This window comes from Mytilus californianus, unplaced genomic scaffold, assembly GCF_021869535.1.
Source record: "Mytilus californianus isolate M0D057914Y unplaced genomic scaffold, xbMytCali1.0.p SCAF_9, whole genome shotgun sequence".
NCBI lineage: Eukaryota > Metazoa > Mollusca > Bivalvia > Mytilida > Mytilidae > Mytilus > Mytilus californianus.
The window spans coordinates 72,315,440-72,334,619 of record NW_026262745.1 but is presented as its reverse complement, the minus strand read 5'-3'; the positions used below and the strand labels follow the sequence as shown (position 1 = coordinate 72,334,619).

At 31.8% G+C, this 19,180-nt stretch overlaps 2 protein-coding genes across 2 annotated transcripts; both read left to right on the top strand.

Moving 5' to 3' along the window:
- The first annotated feature begins 6,310 nt into the window (after positions 1-6,310).
- LOC127713981 (uncharacterized) lies at positions 6,311-11,492 on the top strand. The gene is made up of 3 exons (XM_052219932.1): positions 6,311-6,572; positions 9,944-10,173; positions 11,199-11,492. The coding sequence occupies exons 1-3, from the start codon at positions 6,395-6,397 to the stop codon at positions 11,490-11,492; spliced, it is 702 nt and encodes a 233-aa protein (XP_052075892.1). The 5' UTR covers positions 6,311-6,394.
- Positions 11,493-12,834: 1,342 nt separating this feature from the next.
- On the top strand, positions 12,835-19,180 carry LOC127715145 (ankyrin-1-like). Its single transcript, XM_052221168.1, has 2 exons — positions 12,835-12,932; positions 15,934-19,180. Exon 2 carries the CDS (start codon positions 15,978-15,980, stop codon positions 18,930-18,932), a length of 2,955 nt encoding a protein of 984 aa, XP_052077128.1. The 5' UTR covers positions 12,835-12,932; positions 15,934-15,977; the 3' UTR covers positions 18,933-19,180.

Sequence of the window (19,180 nt, the reverse complement as noted above, 5' to 3'; positions counted from 1 at the left end):
CTATGTCTTTGTCATATTTAATTTTCATTTCATATACATGATATATGTGTTGTTTGGTATTACCTGTACAATGTTAATTCATTCGAATCATTGTAGCGGAGAATTTCATTTATAAACATGAGATCTCAATGAGTCAGCACCATAGCATAACAGGTTCGTATGATGAATATAATCCTTACGTTGGTCAATTTAAAAGGCGTCTTTTCGGTTATCAAGGACTTAGTCCTTTTATCTACATGTGTATAAAGTTACAAAGGAATTATTTCCGCTGATCGTGTAGGCTACAACTTCCGTTGAGAGTAATTGTCTTGTCGTCATATCATTTAAATAAACTCCTTTGTCTACAAAAGAAAGACTCATATGTGACTCTCGAATAAAAACAAAAGTTTCAAAGGCCAAATAAAGTACGTAGTTTGATGAGCATTGAGGACCCCAAATTCCTAAAAGTTTTGCCAAATACAGCTAAGGTAATCTATTCTGACTACTGGGCTGTTGATACCCTCGGGGAATAAAAACTCCACCAGTAGTGGCATCGGCCCAGTGGTTGTAAATAAACTCATCATAGATACCAGGATTGAAATTTTGTATTTGCGCCAGAAGCGCGTTTCGTCTACAAACGATTCATCGGTGACGCTCGAATAAAAAAAAAGATAAAAAGGCCAAATTAAGTACAAAGTTGAAGAGCATTGAGGACCAAAAATTCCTAAAAGTTTTGCCAAATACAGCTAAGGTAGTCTATTCCTGAGGTTAAAAAGCCTTAGTATTTCGAAAATTCAAAGTTTTGTTAACAGTTAATTTATAACTATGACCATATAATGATAATTCATGTCAACACAGAAGTGCTAACTACTGGGTTGGTGATACCCTCGGGGAATAAAAACTCATCCAGCAGTGGCATCGACCCAGTGGTTGTAAATAAAAACAGCCTTAGTATTTCCAAAATTCAAAGTTTTGTTAACAGTTAATCTATAATTATGACAATACACATGATAATTCATGTCAGCGCAGAAGTGCTGACAGATAGTAATAAGAATCCAGCGAAAAGGTTTAGTATTACCAAAAAAAAAATCAAATGTTTGTATTCTCTGTACAAAACTGAAAGACTAAAGACTGTCATTGAAATTTATATTTAAGTCATTTTGAAAATTTAAGATAAACATTTGAGGAAAAAGCATAAATACAGTACACAACACTGAACAAACAAAACGCAATTATCTCTGGCTCAAAATAGAAAACAAGATAAATAATACTTTTATTTTGGCCGAAAATTATTGTACAAGTTCATTTAACAAATAATATACATATACATGAAATAGAGTATACAACATTGCGGGCCCTACAAAAATAACCCGCATAAGTTAAATATGTAAAAAGAAATATAAAAATAAAAATAACTCACTAGTACAATAATTAAAAATTAGGGATGGGCGGGAGGGTAACTTATCGAAAATATATCAAATTCTGAATACAAAGTACCTTAAAAGTACTCACTGAACAGGTACTATTGATAGTACAGAATTTCGAAATGTTGAAAGAAACGAACTTCGCATATAATTATGCGTTTTTAGAATTAAAAACTGTACAATTATCTCTGGCCCAGAATAGAAAACAAGATAAAAAATACTTTTATTTTGGCCGAAAAATATTGTACAAGTTCATTTAACAAATAATATACATATACATGAACTAGAGTATACAACATTGCGGGCCCTACAAAAATAACCCGCCAAACAAGCCCGCAAAACACAAAACAAAATGGATAAAGCAATATTATAGAATTGTAATAAATCAGACTCACAAGCTGATATTCTTTTGTGTAAGCCTGAAGAGACTCAAGAAATCAATACGATACTTTCTTGTAAATCTCCTACTAAAGATCCAATGAATATGCTACTTCTTTGTTAATCTTCTGACTCAATGAATAAAGAACATCATTGTAAGCCACCTACTTGAATGGTTATCTACAAAATATAAACAAAGAAAAAGTTAACAAACTACAACTATATAATTAAACATATGCAATTTACAAATGCGAAATGACATGAATAAAACACATTTTAAGTTGAAAAACTCCAGCTTCATTTAAATGCAAACCTCCATCTTTAATAGCAAAAAAATCTTTTTTAGGGGAACACTTTAACAAAACTCTTCTATAAGACTTAATGAAACTTATTTTCTCCTCTTTACAAATGCCAATTAAGGCTTTATTAATCTCAACAACCTCACTTCCTAACTGAACAAAATCAACTGGTCGCGGTAAAATAGAAGATATCAATATATTTATGTCTCTATTTCTATTTCTTGTACTATAAATTAAATTTCTAAATTTACATAAAATAATCTCTGGAGTATGATTCTCTACATCATTGGTACCAAAATGCAAAATAACATGAGAAAAGCTATCAAAATCATGAAGATACAAATACTCCTTATCAATAATATATTTAATGTAACCTAAATTAACTCCACTAAAACTCTGTACTACAGTGTCTTTTATCCCATCCAAATATTTCCCGATAGAATCACACAAAATCAACACCCTCTTCTTCATTATTGCAATTAAGGGATAAATTTAGTCATAGCCTTAGCAACGGAGACTTTCTCTGATAAAGAAAATTGAAGATACAATTGATAAGCATCACTTGCCCAATCGCCATGAACTTGTATTAACTCCGCAGGCACCTTAGATTCAAAGGCAAACGTAGCACCCCCTCGACGGAAGCTGTGTGTAGAAAATAGTCGTGGATTCCTACCTATCTTAATAATAAACTCCTTAATATACTGCTGAAAATCTATATAGATCACAGGAACTGACTTGTGTTTACTAGAAAATAGAAAAGCTGGGATATCTCCGTTGGCAGGAATTAATTAACACATATTCCTCTACGCTCTCAATGGGACATAATGCAGATCTAGTATTTTCAACTAACGGTATCTTCAAAAGTCTATTACCCATCTGTTTGGCTTTTGACCAATTGAAAATTACAATAGCAATATTACTCACTAAAATTACTTTATTTCTAGTTAACTGTTTATCTTTGTCAAATGACATTTTAGAATCGGGAACTAAATTTGATCTACGCGCCATTAAGAAAAAGGCAAATAAAAACAAACACCATATGGTGCACTGCATAGGATCGTCGTGATTTATAACTCTATTGATATCAAGTAAAATAATAACTTATCGAAAATATATCTAATTATGAATACAAAGTACCTTAAAAGTACTCACTGAACAGGTACTATTGATAGTACAGAATTTCGAAATGTTGAAAGAAACGAACTTCGCATATAATTATGCGTTTTTAGAATTAAAAACTGTACAATTGTATTAACGGTTCCAACTTTACTACATCAGATTCTCATTTTGACAATTAATATTCATTATCGACTCATCAGTGATGCTCCTCGATGTCAAAATATTTGAAATCCAAAACCAATATAACATTGAAATAGGAGATTTACATTTTTATATCCTTTGCAATAAATGCAAAATACCATTGGGCCAGGTGATCTATTCTCATCACTTCGCGTTTGTCGTCCGTCGTCGTCTGTCGTCCGTTAACTTTTACAAAAATATTCTCCTCAGAAACTTTGCTCCAATTATCCTTTGGGTATCTAGTTTTAAGACCAACAGACCCTACATTGCTAAAATAGAACATTGGGATAAAATGCAAGTTTTGTCTATTATCTTGAAAACATCTTTAGGAAGAGAAAATCTTAAAAGGGTAGAAATGTGAGATCAACCTTTTGTTCAGTTACTTCAAAATTATCCGACGACTTTTATTAGGAGTTGATACCCTCAAATGAAGAATTTTATCATAATTTTTATAATGTTTGGCTTTTATCTTGAAACCTATAATAGATAAAGAGAAACTTTAAAAGCAAAAATGATCAGCAAGAAAATTTACAAATAAGTATAACATTACCGAAATTGTTTATGAGCGACATAGGCTCTTTAAGTTTAATTTGTAACCATCAAACATAAAAATATTTGCCTTTTTAATATACCAACCTCCGTTTTTATGTTTAGGTGACGAAATCAGTAAATGTTACAGGTGGATAATTATATATCTGCAGTAAATACTCTAAAACTTTATTATCTTTTTGACGGAGTTTATTTTTCTAAAATGAACAAAAAGTCACAAAACAAGTGAATTTTACATCAATTTACAAAAATATAGTTTGATCTTAATTTCTTTTTGTCTTAATAAGAATAATTATTATGTGTATTGCACTATTTAAGTCATAAAAAACTGGATCACAGGTTTTTTTTAAGAGTCAAGAAAATGAAATAAGTGCGAGTGAGAATTCCCTTCGTACATTTCAAAATCAATCAGATAATTTACTTCATGTTCCGTTTTATTAACCAAAAGAGAAACGGGATCATTCAACTTGGACAAAGATCAAACACTACAAGATTTCAACAAACTGTAAATAAATTCACGAGGTACTACCTCATAGTTTACATCCACATCAATTTCTCAATAAAATGAAAATTAAACAAACAGACCATTACAGAGAAATGAAAAGATAGACTTAAGCGTTCTGTGATCTTTAGAATCAATCAATCATGAGTATCAGCAAATACATTTGAACCAGATAGGGAAAATCGAACTTAAACAAATAATATTTGCACAAGAAAAGGGCACAACAAAGCTACCTTCATGTATATTTTAAAAAGTAAATATATTTGCGGTTCTGATACATCAGTGGCTTTCAAATATTCAGCTTTGAGCGTTCCTGATGAAGATCCAAAAAAGCGTTCGAACGCATAAAACTTATAAGTTGTTTTCAATTTTTAACACATTTCACAGACTTTATCTGTTCTACTACTCATAACGGAGTTAATACGTATTCTTGTTTAACCAAGGCAGTAGGCTATCAACAGTTGTTTTTCATACATTATTTTGAATACACAGGAAATGAGCAAACAAGATAATAAGCCACAACAACAAAAAGAAAACAATATTAGTAGCTTGTTGGACGAGTCCCTTTGATAAATTTGGCCATAAATATTGACTTTCAATTGTCTTATCATATCTTTACACCACTATTTACGATTTGGTATTCATATTTAGCTAAATTATACGTTTTTCTATCTGCTGTTTTGTTTTTTTATTCATTTATTTATTGTTTTTCTTTTATCATTTTGACAACTTCAAATTTATGATATTTCGCCAAAATTTTGCCATTTAACTTTTTAATTGCATTTTTATTCTTATTCTGCAAAACAAACACACATAAAATTACACATTAATTACTCGTTTTGTTGAAAATATTATTACGCATTGTTGTAACGTTTTTTAAACGCATAAAATATACCCTTTATTGGGAAATAAAAAAATCACATTGGACACCATTTGAATGATATCAGCTTATCAAAATGAAACATATGTATCATGATATTACATCTTGATGAAAATATTATATATAGTTAGTTATCTATATTTGTAGAATGATGCTCGCTTGATTTATTTACTTCATTAAAAGAATGGACCTTGTTTTAGCTATTTTACTAGCTGTAGTACTAGTCATAATAACCATACTGTACCAAAAGGGATGGTTCAGGGTTTTGCTGACAGAGTGTCATAAAATATTTGTGAGTATTAGAACTATAACACGAAGTGCTAAATGAATTCAAAAGCGTTTATGCTGTCAGTGAGCATGTTCATTAAAGTAAAAGGAAATTTGAATGAAAGGAGTGAATGCAAAAATATCTGTAAATGGCATTTTTTTTTTACCAAAATCTTATTTCCTCGATTATGTTATTTTGGAAAAAGTGTGATATATGTATACAATATGTTTCCTTTTATGTAATTTATCAGAATAACATTAACGGCACCAATTTTTATCGCACCATATGCGCATTCCGACAATTAATGTATTTTCTCAATAACTGACAGATTCAATTCAGATCAAATATGATGAACGTTGAAAACATTTAAAAACGTTTACAACATTAGATAAGATATATCAAATCTAGGGCTAATGCTCAGATGCATTGTATATGTAATTTAGTCTTGCATTCTTAAAATTCCGGCTCATCAGTTCATGAAATTGAGTAACATCCTCGGACAAAGTTCACTTTCAAAAATTTGTACAATATTAGCTCGTGTACATGGTATTTAATGTTTCTTTTTTAATATTATAAAATCTACTGGGCGCATGATAATTATAGTATTCCGTATTGTCCCCTACATATGCCGTTTGGAGAAGATAAAGTATCGAATACCTGATATCAAGTTTTATATCAGTTCTGTCACAATGATGCTGTTGTTTTAACGTCATTTTTCTTTTTAAGATTTATTTAAGGAAATCTTGGAAGAGCATCTTCAGAGGACTGAAATATACTGAAAATTCATTAACAGAGAAAGAAGATAATTTTTTACGGATGTTTCGATTGATGAGTAATGTTGCACCTAAAGCAGTTCGAGATAAGTTCAACCATTATTACAATCCACTAGCACTATCGGCTACTCTTGCAAGAGACAAAGCTTTGATTACCAGCCGCCTTTTAAATTGCCGTATCATCAATAAGAAGCAAATGGATCTACTATATCCAACATCAGGTATTTAATATGAACATGCAATAAATATTTCCATAAAAGAATCATAGTTAACCAAATTGATTCTCAACAAGCTTGATCGCCAAAGATAAGGCAAAGTTTGTTTTTTTTACATATAAAAGACATATATATATATACATTTGAAGCAAATAATTGTGAGACGTAGAAGTCGCGGTTTTAATATATTTCATAAAAAAAACTTTGTTTCTTGAATGGTTGAATTTATCATTGTCTAAATAGAGATTTACGGAAAGTCTCGGTACCGACTGTTTACACCTACTTTGACAGATAAAATGAAGGGGATCGTCTCAAAATAAAATAAAAAGTACGAAACAATTAGCATTTCAAGTATAAGTTGAAATAACATGTAAACTAGATTTTAACCAATGATTTATTTAATTCAATAAATATTGTTGTCTGGTCATAAGTCTTGCACATGTCACCAGAAAATGTCTGAGTTTTTGTCTTGCGTGCCTCCATAAAGGTTTTCTATTGATATAAACATGAGGAGATATGGTATGATTGCCAATGAGACAACTATCCACCAGAGTTAAAATGAAATGGTAGTAAGCAATTATATGTCACCGTAATGCATTCAATAATGAGAAACCTATACTGTATTGTCGGATATAAAAATCCCTGATAGGAAAAAAAAGAAACCGTCCAAACGAGAAAACTAAGGGCCTAATTTATAACAAAACAATTTACGAAAAATGAATATGGCAGAATATTTTACGCTCCACTCAATTTCGGAACTTATGTTTAAGTGTTACCTTATAACATGTATAAATAAAGGAAACAATAGTATACCGGTGTTCAAAAGTCATAAATCTATTAAGAGTAAACAAATCCGGGCCACAAACTAAAAACGAAGGAAACACATCAACTATAAGAGGAAAACAAAGGAACAACTGGAAATTGGCAACAAAAACCAACGCCAAGATACATAGAAACGAACTATTTGATAACAATTGACATATTCCTTACTTGGTACAGCACATTTTTTGAAAAATGGTGGGTTGAACCTGGTGTAATGGCTAGCCAAACCTCCCGCTTTATGACAATGTTAAAAAATATTAAGATATACCTTTGTCAAATTCACGGTCACAAGGCCTTTAGATTTTCACGTTTCATGAATGTAACTGTTTCGCAATGCTGGCTTGCACGATTTGCAGATTAAACTTATGATTTTCATAGATTTGTCTTATTCCAATGAGCATGAGTTATGCGTTAGTAAGACTTTTTATTAGTTTAGTATCATAGAATCACAATAGTTTTTTTTTTTTAAATACTGTTAAAAAGAGAAAATAATTGGCTCAAATGGTATCAAGTTAATTATGTAGAATTTCGATCACGTTAGTTTCTCTGCACTTTTAATTAGTGAGATTAACTAGGCCATAAATAAACTTCCTATATCATGCATTTACACTCTGTGTAGTATTTGTATCCATCTGATGAGTTAAGCCTTTTTAAACTGATTTTTATAGTTTGTTCTTATGTTGTACTGTTAAACCACTGCCGTAGGTTAGGGGGAGGGTTGGGATCCGGCTAACATGTTTAACCCCGTCAAATTCTGTATGTATGTGCCTGTTCCAAGTCAAGAGCCTGTAATTCAGTGGTTGTCGTTTTTTGTGTGTTACATATTTGTTTTTCGTTAATTTTTTGTACATACATTAGGCCTTTGTTTTCTCGTTTGAATTGTTTTACATTGTCATTTCGGGGCCTATGCGGTATGGGCTTTGCTCATTGTTGAAGGCCGTACGGTGACCTATAGTTGTTAATTTCTGAGTCATTTGGTCTCTTGTGGAGAGTTGACTCATTGGCAATCGTACCACATCTTCTTTTTGTCGAGCCTTCGACTTTTGTCGAAAAAGCGAGACATAGCGATCCTACATTCCGTCGTCGGCGTCGTCGTCGTCGGCGGCGGCGTCCACAAATATACACTCTGTGGTTAAGGTTTTCGAAATTTTGATAACTTTCTTAAAATCTCCTGGATTTCTACCAAACTTGGACAGAAGCTTGTTTATGATAAAAAAAATAGTATCCAGAAGTAAATTTTGTAAAAAAAAATAATCCTTATTATTCGTATTTTACTTATAAATGGACTTAGTTTTTCTGCCAGTTAACATTACATTCACTCTGTGGTTAAAGTTTTTGAAATATTAATAACTTTCTTAAACTATCCTGGATTTCTCCAAACTTTGTCAGAAGCTTGTTTATGATCATAAGATAGAATTTAGGATCAAGTTTTGTAAAACAAAAATCCTGTTTATCCGTATTTTACCTATAAATGGACTTAGTTTTTCTGCCAGTTAACATTACATTATCACTCTGTGGTTAAAATTGTAAAAATTTTAATAACTTTCTTAAACTATCCTGGATTTCTACCAAACTAGGACAAAAGCTTGTTTCTGATCAGAAGATGGTATCCAGAAGTAAATTTTGTAAAAAAAATAATCCTTTTTTTCCTATTTTACTTATAAATGAACTTAGTTTTTTGCCAGTTAACATAACATTCACTCTGTGAATGACGTTTTTTAAATTTTAATAATTTTCTTAAACTATCCTGGATTTCTACCTAACTAGGACAAAAGCTTGTTTATGATCAGAAGATGGTATCCAGATGTAAATTTTGTAAATATATAATCCTTTTTTTTCCCTGTTTTACTTATAAATGAACTTAGGTTTTCTGCCAGTTAACATAACATTCACTTTGTGGATGAAGTTTTTAAAATTTTAATAATTTTCATAAACTATCCTGGATTTCTACCAAACTTGGACAGAAGCTTGTTTATGATCAAAATATAGTATCTATTTTACTTATAAATGAACTTAGTTTTTCTGCCAGTTAACATAACATTCACTCTGTGGATGAAGTTTTTAAAATTTTGATAATTTTCTTAAACTATCCTGGATTTCTACCAAACTTGGACAGAAGCTTGTTTATGATCAAAAGATAGTATCAAGAAGCAAATTTTGTAAAAATATATTTCCTGTTTTTCCGTTTATTACTTAATTATGTGCGTAGTTTTACTCCTGTTAACATTACATACAATCTGCAGTTAAAGTTCCTAAAACATTTATTAGCTTTATAAAGTAGGCGAGACACTGGGTTCCGCGGAACCCTTACATATTTTTTATATGTATCATGCATCTGTTTTGTAGAAATGTAACAGTTGGAGTCAAATTCAGTTACAGTTTTAATTTTGCATTTTATTGTAGTCAGGTGAGTGATTGTGGCTCATCAGGACCTATAAGGTTTTAAGTTTATAAAAAGACTTACTGAATGTGGGAGATGCCTCTGAGAGCCTCCTTTTGAAATGCTAATTTCATTTGTACATGTGTACCTTTATTTCTTTTGTTCTTCATTATAGGAATAACATCATCTGAAAATTACGATATTACACTAATGATATGCTTATTAAGAAACATGACAACTATTGTTCCACCTTTACATGGATATGACAAACTACCACCGGTCACTGAAGTAAGTGATGGAGCCGACTTAGCCAGGATAAAATACTACAGAAATGTACTGGCTCATACAGACAATGGTCAATTATCAAATGAACACTTTAACACGATGTGGATTTGTGTATCTGAGGTAAAACGTTTATAGATGATGTACAACGTTTAGGCTTAAATTATTTTCACCTCACGTGTGAGCGCTGAAAAACGTACTTTTACCTTTTCAAAAATCATTCTATAACTTAAAAGAAATCAATTATATATACATTCTTTGTACTCATACTAGATAGTGTTTAATCAGTAGTCATTGTTTCGGTGCTGACATGATTTATGACATTTTTTTTATAAATTTTCCGTAAATAAATTTAGAAATCATTAAGAAACTAAGTATCAAACTTTACATTTAATGGACATGACTATTCTTTTTGTGTTCCTTTTTGCTCATATAGATTTTCACGTGTACTTTTGTTTATTAATCGTATAGTGTTCCTCGAAATTAATTACACATTTTATTTATATTTGATATCAAGTATTCAGTAAATGTTTTCAATAAGCATCAGAATTTATTTTTCACATAAAAGTATACTTATTAGGAATTCCAAGAAAAAAATTGAATGAATTAAAATCATTTCATTTGTTTTAGTGATAATTTGTGTCTATTTTCCTAACTAAAATTATGAAATGAAATTCATCAAAATTGTTTTTTTTTTTCAAATGAGTAAAGTATTACATGCATGTGTTTAAATGAATATTGTATGCTTAAATTTTCTTTGATTCATCAGTCAACGATAAAAGATTCGTCCCAACGAGAGACCGGGTATTATATTTTTTAAAGAAAATGTCAGGTTTAAACAATTGACATTCATATTAAGGATAAGTCTTTATCATCTGTTTATTGATTTTCGGTGTTTAACGACACTTGGTTGAGGAAGCCGGAATAACAGAAGCAAACAACCGATTTTCGAATAGAAACATGGGGTTACTAGTTAATTCGGGTACATATTGGAGTCATACTTATCTGCACGGACGGGGTTTGAAATCACATGCTTCTGACTAGTTTATTTGTTACGCATAGCGCTCTAGCCTAGAAACAGTCAGGTTTGTAACACTGGAATTGCTTAAAATAATCAGCTTTAAGTTTGTGCGTTATCTTTACTTCAGGCAATCATAAGTCTTGGTGGAATGACATACAAGCCGAAATGTGAGGAATTGAGCCAGATAAATCTTAACAAAGATATTCTTACTTACATTCGTCAAGATTTGAGTGAATTCCGCGAAGAAATCTATGACCAAATAGAAACATTAAAAAAGCAGACAGTTAGCAATAAAACATCCGTAACTTTACTTCAAGCCCAGACATCAAATATTCACAGTGAATTTAGTATTCAAGGTAATATTTGTCCTACTTTGAAAATGATTGCATTAATTGTACTGACAGCACTATATTGCTTGTAATAGGTGATAAGTTGAATGTTTTGTAAAAGGATGGGGTTGAACCTCTTACAAGAAGTTTACTGTTATGACCATTTGTGTTCAAAATTCTGGAGTAAAGGCGAACTACTTTGACTGAAGTAATAACCATAAAGCACAATGACATCTGTGTCTGATGCATATGTAATGATTGACCCTTTTGATTTTTTTGTTGTCATGAAAAAAGAAAAGTATGCTTTTTATCATTTCATGTGCATCAGAACAGCTGAATCACGGTTACTCAACAGCGCTTGATAGCAGGACAAAGTGTGAAACGATCCCTGGTTACAAATTGATTCATTCATGTAGAAACTATTCACTGTCTATTTCAAACTTTTTTTAGATTGCTGTTATTTAAACATGTTAAATACAACAAATTGTTTAATATTGTTACCATAGATATTGTTTTTTAAATCCAAGATTTTAAGATAAGGAATGGACATAAATCTTGAACGATATATGCCACAAAATGTCAAAAACAATCTTCTTTGTGAATGTGGTTCAACTAATCTAAAACGTAATTCATCAAATGGCACTTTAAATGCATGTTTCAATTACAAACAACTTTTAAAGATAACTGAGTAGTATATTTCTTAGTATCCTTCAATTCAGATATACGTTTTCTGAAAACTGAAACAGTATTAAACATTCATACGCATGACAGGTTTATTCCTACATGGCAATGCTGAAAAGGGTTTTGTATGCATCCCTATGGTATGGGCATTCGTTTGTTCGTTCCTAAGCCCGTCCCTTATTCGGTCTGAAACCCCAAGTGTTGGTGGGTTTGTGCTACTCAGTCTTTAGTTTTCTATGTTGTGTTTTGTGTGCTATTGTTTGTCTGTTTGTATTTGTTTTAGCCATGGTGTTGTCAGTTTATTTTCAACTTATGAGTTAGGTATTTTTTTTCATTTCTTTTAAAGTGTTTAGTTTATACCGTTTACCATGACAAATGGACTTGAAACTGAGTGCACATGTGGATTATGAGGTGGAGATTCAAAATCTGTTATCGTTTTACCCAGAAATCATGATAAAGGACACATGAAAATAAATTTTCACTTCCGTTTTTTTTTATATAGATAAAAAATGCACAAAAAGCCTTGAAAGAAGCTGAACTACTATATTAAAGAAACTGACTGTACATTATCTTACAGTAAACAAAATAAAATAAACGCCAAGCTATAAACAACCAAGTGAAAAAGTAAAAGCAATATCACAACCTAATTAAAGAAGCGTAAAAGGTTAAAAATATTCGAAAGATATCTTTCTTTGTTAGTTTAATAAATCATGTTACACGATAAAAAAAGTAAATGTCTATTTTAGGTAGAAATACTAGACTTATAACCAATAATGTTGCTACGAAAATCGAAGATGTAGCTTTAGAACTGAGGAGGCACGAAGAAGATACTATCCCAAAGAATATAAGAGGTATATATGTGTATCCAAATCTTTTAATCATTTTATCCGTGTCATTAGCCCCTTTCTTTTCGCAACGGTTGTACCGGTAAACTAAATATTGTTTCTTTTACTTGTTAAAGGCTCAACTGATACCCTGAACACCACTAATGTGATTCAAGGTGCATTTAACTTCTATCATCGATTATATCATTCAAATCGATTCGCCTCTTATTTGCAAGTATATTTTCTTTAAAAAAAAAACATTATCATTATATTTTTAGCAGAAAATTATCAGACGAGAGTTGAATTGGGGGCCTCGGTGGACCAGTTGTCAAAGTATTTTAACTAATGTATCACTTGCCTGGGGTTGTGAGTTCGAATCCCTCATGTGACTGACAGGTCCGCTCGACTCCAATCTTACTTGATAAGGATTGTCAGATGTCCGTTGGTTCTCTCCAGGCATTCCGGCTTCCTCCACCAGTAGAACATCAATCAATCGATCAATCAATCAATCAATCAATCAATCAATCAAATTATACTAGAGTGTTAAGTATTCTGTTTATTTAGGGAAACTATGATTAATTTTCATAAACTGTTCGATTCGTTTTGGAAGAATATGATTAAAATTTAAATTATAATGTGAACACAAGTTAAATATGTGATTCACATTGTACCAACATTATCACAAACATGACACGCACTCAAAATTCGTAACGAACTCCAAGGGAAATTCAAAACGGAAAGTTAATTATGTCAAAATCGAAAGCTCTGACACATCTAGCGAATTGAAAAAAATGTCATATTGGTATATACATGATATACTAAAATATCCTGAATTGTTGTAGCGAAGTTGAAGTAGATGTAATAAAACGTTGTTTTTTAAGTGCTTCTAAAGGTTATGTAGAAAACATTTATGTTTAGATGAAGGAACATGCATATATCAAGAGAAAATTGAGGTATAATGTGTTATCTCCTCATTTACTCGCTTAAAATCATGGAATTGACAAAATTATATCTAATATCAAGACTTTATTTCTAAAAAATATGTAAAAGGAAAAAACTACTAGTATTTATTGTTCTACTTAAATCAAATGTTCTCATTTCTTGAGTAGTAAACATAACTACTCAATTTCAATAAATTCTTCAACGATCTCAGTGGTACAGGGGTGACCTGAAACGAAGATCGTATGTTTGAACTTCTTACCCGGATGTGACAAAATTAATTTCTGCGTTAAATGTAACATAATTTTATTTTTTTTTCAATTTCAAAACGAACATTTAACACATATAAAATGTCAGATAAAGAACAAATTATGTTTGCTCTTACCAACATCAGTTTTCCCAATAAAACCTTCCCCCCTTCTGCTCCATTGCTGAAGCTATTGCCCTGTGTGAGCCACACACTTAGTAATAATTGGTAATCATTGAGATTTTCCTTCCAAAGGCTTAATTTTGTTTACTGCTTGAATGATCATGATTCAGACTGGCGTTTGTGTCAGACAAAATCGTTATTTGCATGCTACGGGCATTGATATTTCACGAAATATGACACGTTGTTATTCAGTTATGCAAAAACGGCAACATATCTGTTCCAAACAGGCTTGAAAAATAAGTTCTGCGATACCATATTGGTGCACCATGTTGTCCTCAGAATACTTTTCTCCCATGGATTTTGCATTTTTTTTTAAATTTTCCAGGAAATCATGTGACATTTGGAGAGGTATCACGTGACCATATAAAAAGACTGATTTTCTTAAATTTGATTTTATGGATTATTAAATTATTAATCTTTCAGTTGAGTCCAATATGACTTTTGTATCAGCTTAAGTGCGAATGCTCTATTAATTTGGACGAACTTAGATAGTGTCTCTTTTCCTAAAGTAGAGTTCTTAATGCATGTAAGTGAAAGCGTTTCTGTAGATGTATAAAATTGCCACATGTGTTTTCTAGATCTATCTTTTGTCTGTGTTCAGGTATTTTTTCCACTATTATCATTTAAATGTCATCTTATCAGCCCATAATTTAAGTTTCATTGTCTTTATCTCTGTTGTATATTTTTGGGTTTATAGTTTAGATACTTTTTGTACTACCGTTATATATATTGAAGCTTGGTAAAAAGATATGTCAAAGGGAGTAAGAAAGTGTAATTTTTTTAAAAAAAAACATAGGTCGCTGTAGCATACACCTTACACCTGACTGAATTTAATTTAATATATAAAGAAGGAATGAGGAGATAAGGTATATAATTGATAATTTTACACCATAATCCACGAAAGATAACATTAGGGCAACAACAGTTTATCGAATGGACTTTAAAAAGTGTTTACCATCTACATATAACCGTACAATCTTTAACAGTAAATATAACATGTACGTTTCATGATAATCCGTTAATGTGATTGGCTACGAACAATCGAGCGTCAATTGAAAATTTACCTTCATATCAAAAATGTCAAAGTCTTCGATAAAAAATGCACAGGTCAATACAAGAAAAACTTAACAATATATTTTCATTGTCTTAGCATAAAATGAAATTATCTGAAATAAATTCTTCTTTTATGCCTGAAATGCCTTAAGCAAGTCAGAATATGACGGTGGTTTTACATTTGTTGGATTTGTTTTAATTTTGCTATTTGATATAGAACTTTCCGTTTCCAATTTTCCTTGGAGTTCGGTATTTTTGTTACTTACTTTTCAGTAATTTGATAGGTTGTTAAAATGCTGATCTTTCACGCATTTTAAGAATAAAGCACTTCCACGCTTCATATAGAATGTGCCTCGGTCAACACTTTTACAATGCAATAGAATTACAAAAAGAAGCATGTATTTCTTTAATAAATCCAATAACATATACTAATAATTTTTTGCTCAAATAGTTAAAGTTATATTAGAACCTATAACAGCTTTTCGTGACAGTAGTCAACATTACAAATAATTGGTTACCATTTTGTTAATATAAAAAGTTATCAAGCCAACTCATAGACGAGACAGAATTCTTCACAGTTAACAATAACCTTTGTTATTTTGATAGCTCAACATCGCCAGTATTTGGATGAATGGATAAAGGACGACCAAATGTTTGTCGTCACTAAAGCTACAAAGTACGTGAAGTCGTTTCTGAAATATAAAAGAAGAAACGTTGTTGTTGTCACTGGGAGCTCAGGAAATGGCAAGTCATCAATCATTCACCATGTTGCGTTAGAGTTATATTTTAAGTATGGATATGAAGTGATACCATTTGTAACAGGACCGCAAGATATTATCAACTTTCGAGACCCAACAACGAAACAAGTTTTTGTTGTTGATGATATTTGTGGCAAAGAAGCAATAAATGTGAGTTTAGTGGAGCTGTGGAGAGATCATTCGGAAAAGTTAGCAAAAATTTTCGAAGTTAATGAAGAAAGTAAAAACAATCATGAATTAGATCCAGTGTGCACACAAATGTCATCTCCAAAATTGTTGGTATCCTGTAGATTACACTTATACAGGGATGTTCACGTTAAATTGTTAAAGTTGCAACTTTTCAAACGAAGCGAATGCAATTTGCTGTCAACAGAGCTTTGTTTGTCATATAAAGAGAAAATGAAAATGGTGAAACGGTACGTACCAGACAAAATGTGCTACTCCTGGGGTCGAGAATCCTTCGATTTCTTTCCTTTGCTGTGTAAATTGGCAGTTGGGAAAAATTCCGATGAAATAGATAAACTTTTTTCGTCACCTGTTGACACTATCGAATATGATTTAAAACAGTTTATAACGTGGCAGAATAAATATCAGCTATGTGCTTTAGTTTTGTGCATCTTATTTTTGAATGGTTTTAATACAGATTGGCTTAAACTAGAATACGCACCTATCTTAGAAAGAGACAAGATAAAGAAAGTAGTGGACGAATGTGGCATAAATATTAATCTAGAACGGAAAAGGAAATGTTTAAAGTGTTGTTTTGAATCTTTGGAGTTGACATACTTGAAGAAAAAGTTTGGAAATATTTATATCATGATTCATGATAAAATAAATGAAATTGCTGCTTTCCTGTATGGGCAGCATCTTACAGAATGCTTCATCAAATATGCACCAACATCATTTGTTCGCGATCACTACAGATTTCAATCATTTGAAAGAAAAGAAAATGACAAAATAATAACATTATCGGAAAACATGAGGGGAGAATATTTGAATAGATTGATTCGTGATATGAAGCAAGGTGACATCGTAAGCACATTAAGTAATAAGAATTTAGTAATTGACACAATTCGAGCAGGAATTATAAAAGCTTTCCAGCATGATCCTGATGTAAGGTTAGCCATGAAACAATATTCACATTCTATGTATTCAGCACCAATTATGGAAGCCGCAGCTCAAGGTTTCGCTGACATAGTGAAGGTTCTGTTTGATCTAAAATATGTAGAATGCGATATCAATTTCAGTAATTGGTTTTGGAAAACACCTTTATTTGCGGCATGTGAAGGAGGACACACTACTGTAGTTAAACTTTTACTAGAAAACGGTGCTAGATTTTATGGTTGTGGTGAACATGGTTGTTCTCTTTTACAAGTGTCCTGTTCAAAGGGGCACATAGGAGTGGTGGAACTTTTGCTTCAAGAAAGTTTTGGATTTTTTCGAAAAAAGAAAAGGAAACGATCTAACCGTGTTACATCTTATGCAGCAAGAGAGAAAATAGAAAACTATGTAAATATATCAAAAGTTGACACTCAGGGACGCTCTTCGTTGTTTTTGGCCTGTAAAGAAGGCCATACAAATATTGTTAAACTATTGCTGGATAGGAATGCTGATCCCTTAAAATCTAACAATCGTGGACAGTCACCGTTGATGTCTGCATGTAAAAAGGGTCATCAAAATATAGTTGAATTGCTACTTAAAAATAATGTAAATGTAAATAAAAAAAGAAAAGATGGACGTGCAGCATTACACTTTGCATGTAAAGGAGGTTATTCAGCAGTTGTAAAACTTTTAATTGAATACAAGGCCAATGTTTCTCAGAGGGGTTGGGCTGGGCAGTCACCTTTATATGAAGCTTGTGAAGGAGGACACATTGAAGTGGTCAAAATACTTCTTAAAAACAATGCAGATGTCACACAGAGTGCAAAATATGGGAAGACGCCATTGTATGCGGCTTGTAAAGAAGGACACATTTGCATAGTAAAAGAGTTGCTAGAAAATAAGGCTGACATTTTTCAGAGTGATAAATTTGGGAAGTCGCCATTATACATGGCTTGTCAAACAGGCAACAAAGATACAGTACATCTTTTACTTGAAAATGGTGCAAATGTAAATCAGTGTGACCAACGAAACCAATCTCCCTTGTTTGTTGCATGTGGTAGAGGGTATTTAGATATCGCAAAGTTGTTGCTTAAGACAAATAACTTAATTTCTAAAAGTGATGTACATGGCCAGACACCCTTACATATTGCTTGCAAAGGCGGACATATAGATATAGTTGAGTGTTTACTTGATCAAGGGGCAAAAATAAACCAGCAAGGTCGCACTGGACAGACTCCAATTTATTTTGCATGTTCTAGAGGGCATATTGATGTAGTAAACGTGTTGTTGAACAATAATGCCGATGTTTTAATCCGCAATAAGTATAAACGGTCACCGTTGTATGTGGCTTGTGAAATGGGATATACATACATTGTACAACTTTTACTACAACACTGTGCTGACGTATTAGGGTGTGACAAATTTGAAACGTCACCTTTGCATACTGCTTGCAAGGGTGGCCATAAGGAAATAGTGAAATTATTATTGCAGAAAAACGCTGATATTAATCAATGTGATAGTTATGGGCAGTCACCATTGCATATAGCATGTAGAGGAAACAATAGTCAATATGACCCCCGGGAATTGTTTTTATCTGATGAAAGTTATACAGATATTGTACATCTTTTACTAGAAATGCATGCTGATGTAACATTATGTGACAATCAGGGCTTTACGCCTTTGAGCATTGCGAAAACATATGGAAACGTTGATACAGTACGCCTATTCAGTCAAAACGATTGCAATTGAAATTCACCACTTCAACATGTTCAATTCGATACTTTAATTATCTAACTGCTGTCGAACTGTATCAATCAAAGCACCGCAATGTTACAAAAAAAAAATTAAATGATAAATACAAATTAATGTTACAGTACGTTACATTGATAATACATACCATACTCATCTAAAAAGTCGTATCCATTCTTCGGACAGATTGTCAACGTTACTAAACGTTGGTTACTTATGTAAATATATTGCTTGCATTTCCGTCATCA

Coding starts and splice junctions, on each gene's coding strand:
- LOC127713981 (XM_052219932.1), top strand. CDS start 6,395: ATGTTTCGATTGATGAGTAATGTTGCACCTAAAGCAGTTCGAGATAAG. Junction 6,573..9,943: donor TCTACTATATCCAACATCAG/GTATTTAATATG, acceptor TCTTCATTATAG/GAATAACATCATCTGAAAAT. Junction 10,174..11,198: donor TGTGGATTTGTGTATCTGAG/GTAAAACGTTTA, acceptor TCTTTACTTCAG/GCAATCATAAGTCTTGGTGG.
- LOC127715145 (XM_052221168.1), top strand. CDS start 15,978: ATGTTTGTCGTCACTAAAGCTACAAAGTACGTGAAGTCGTTTCTGAAA.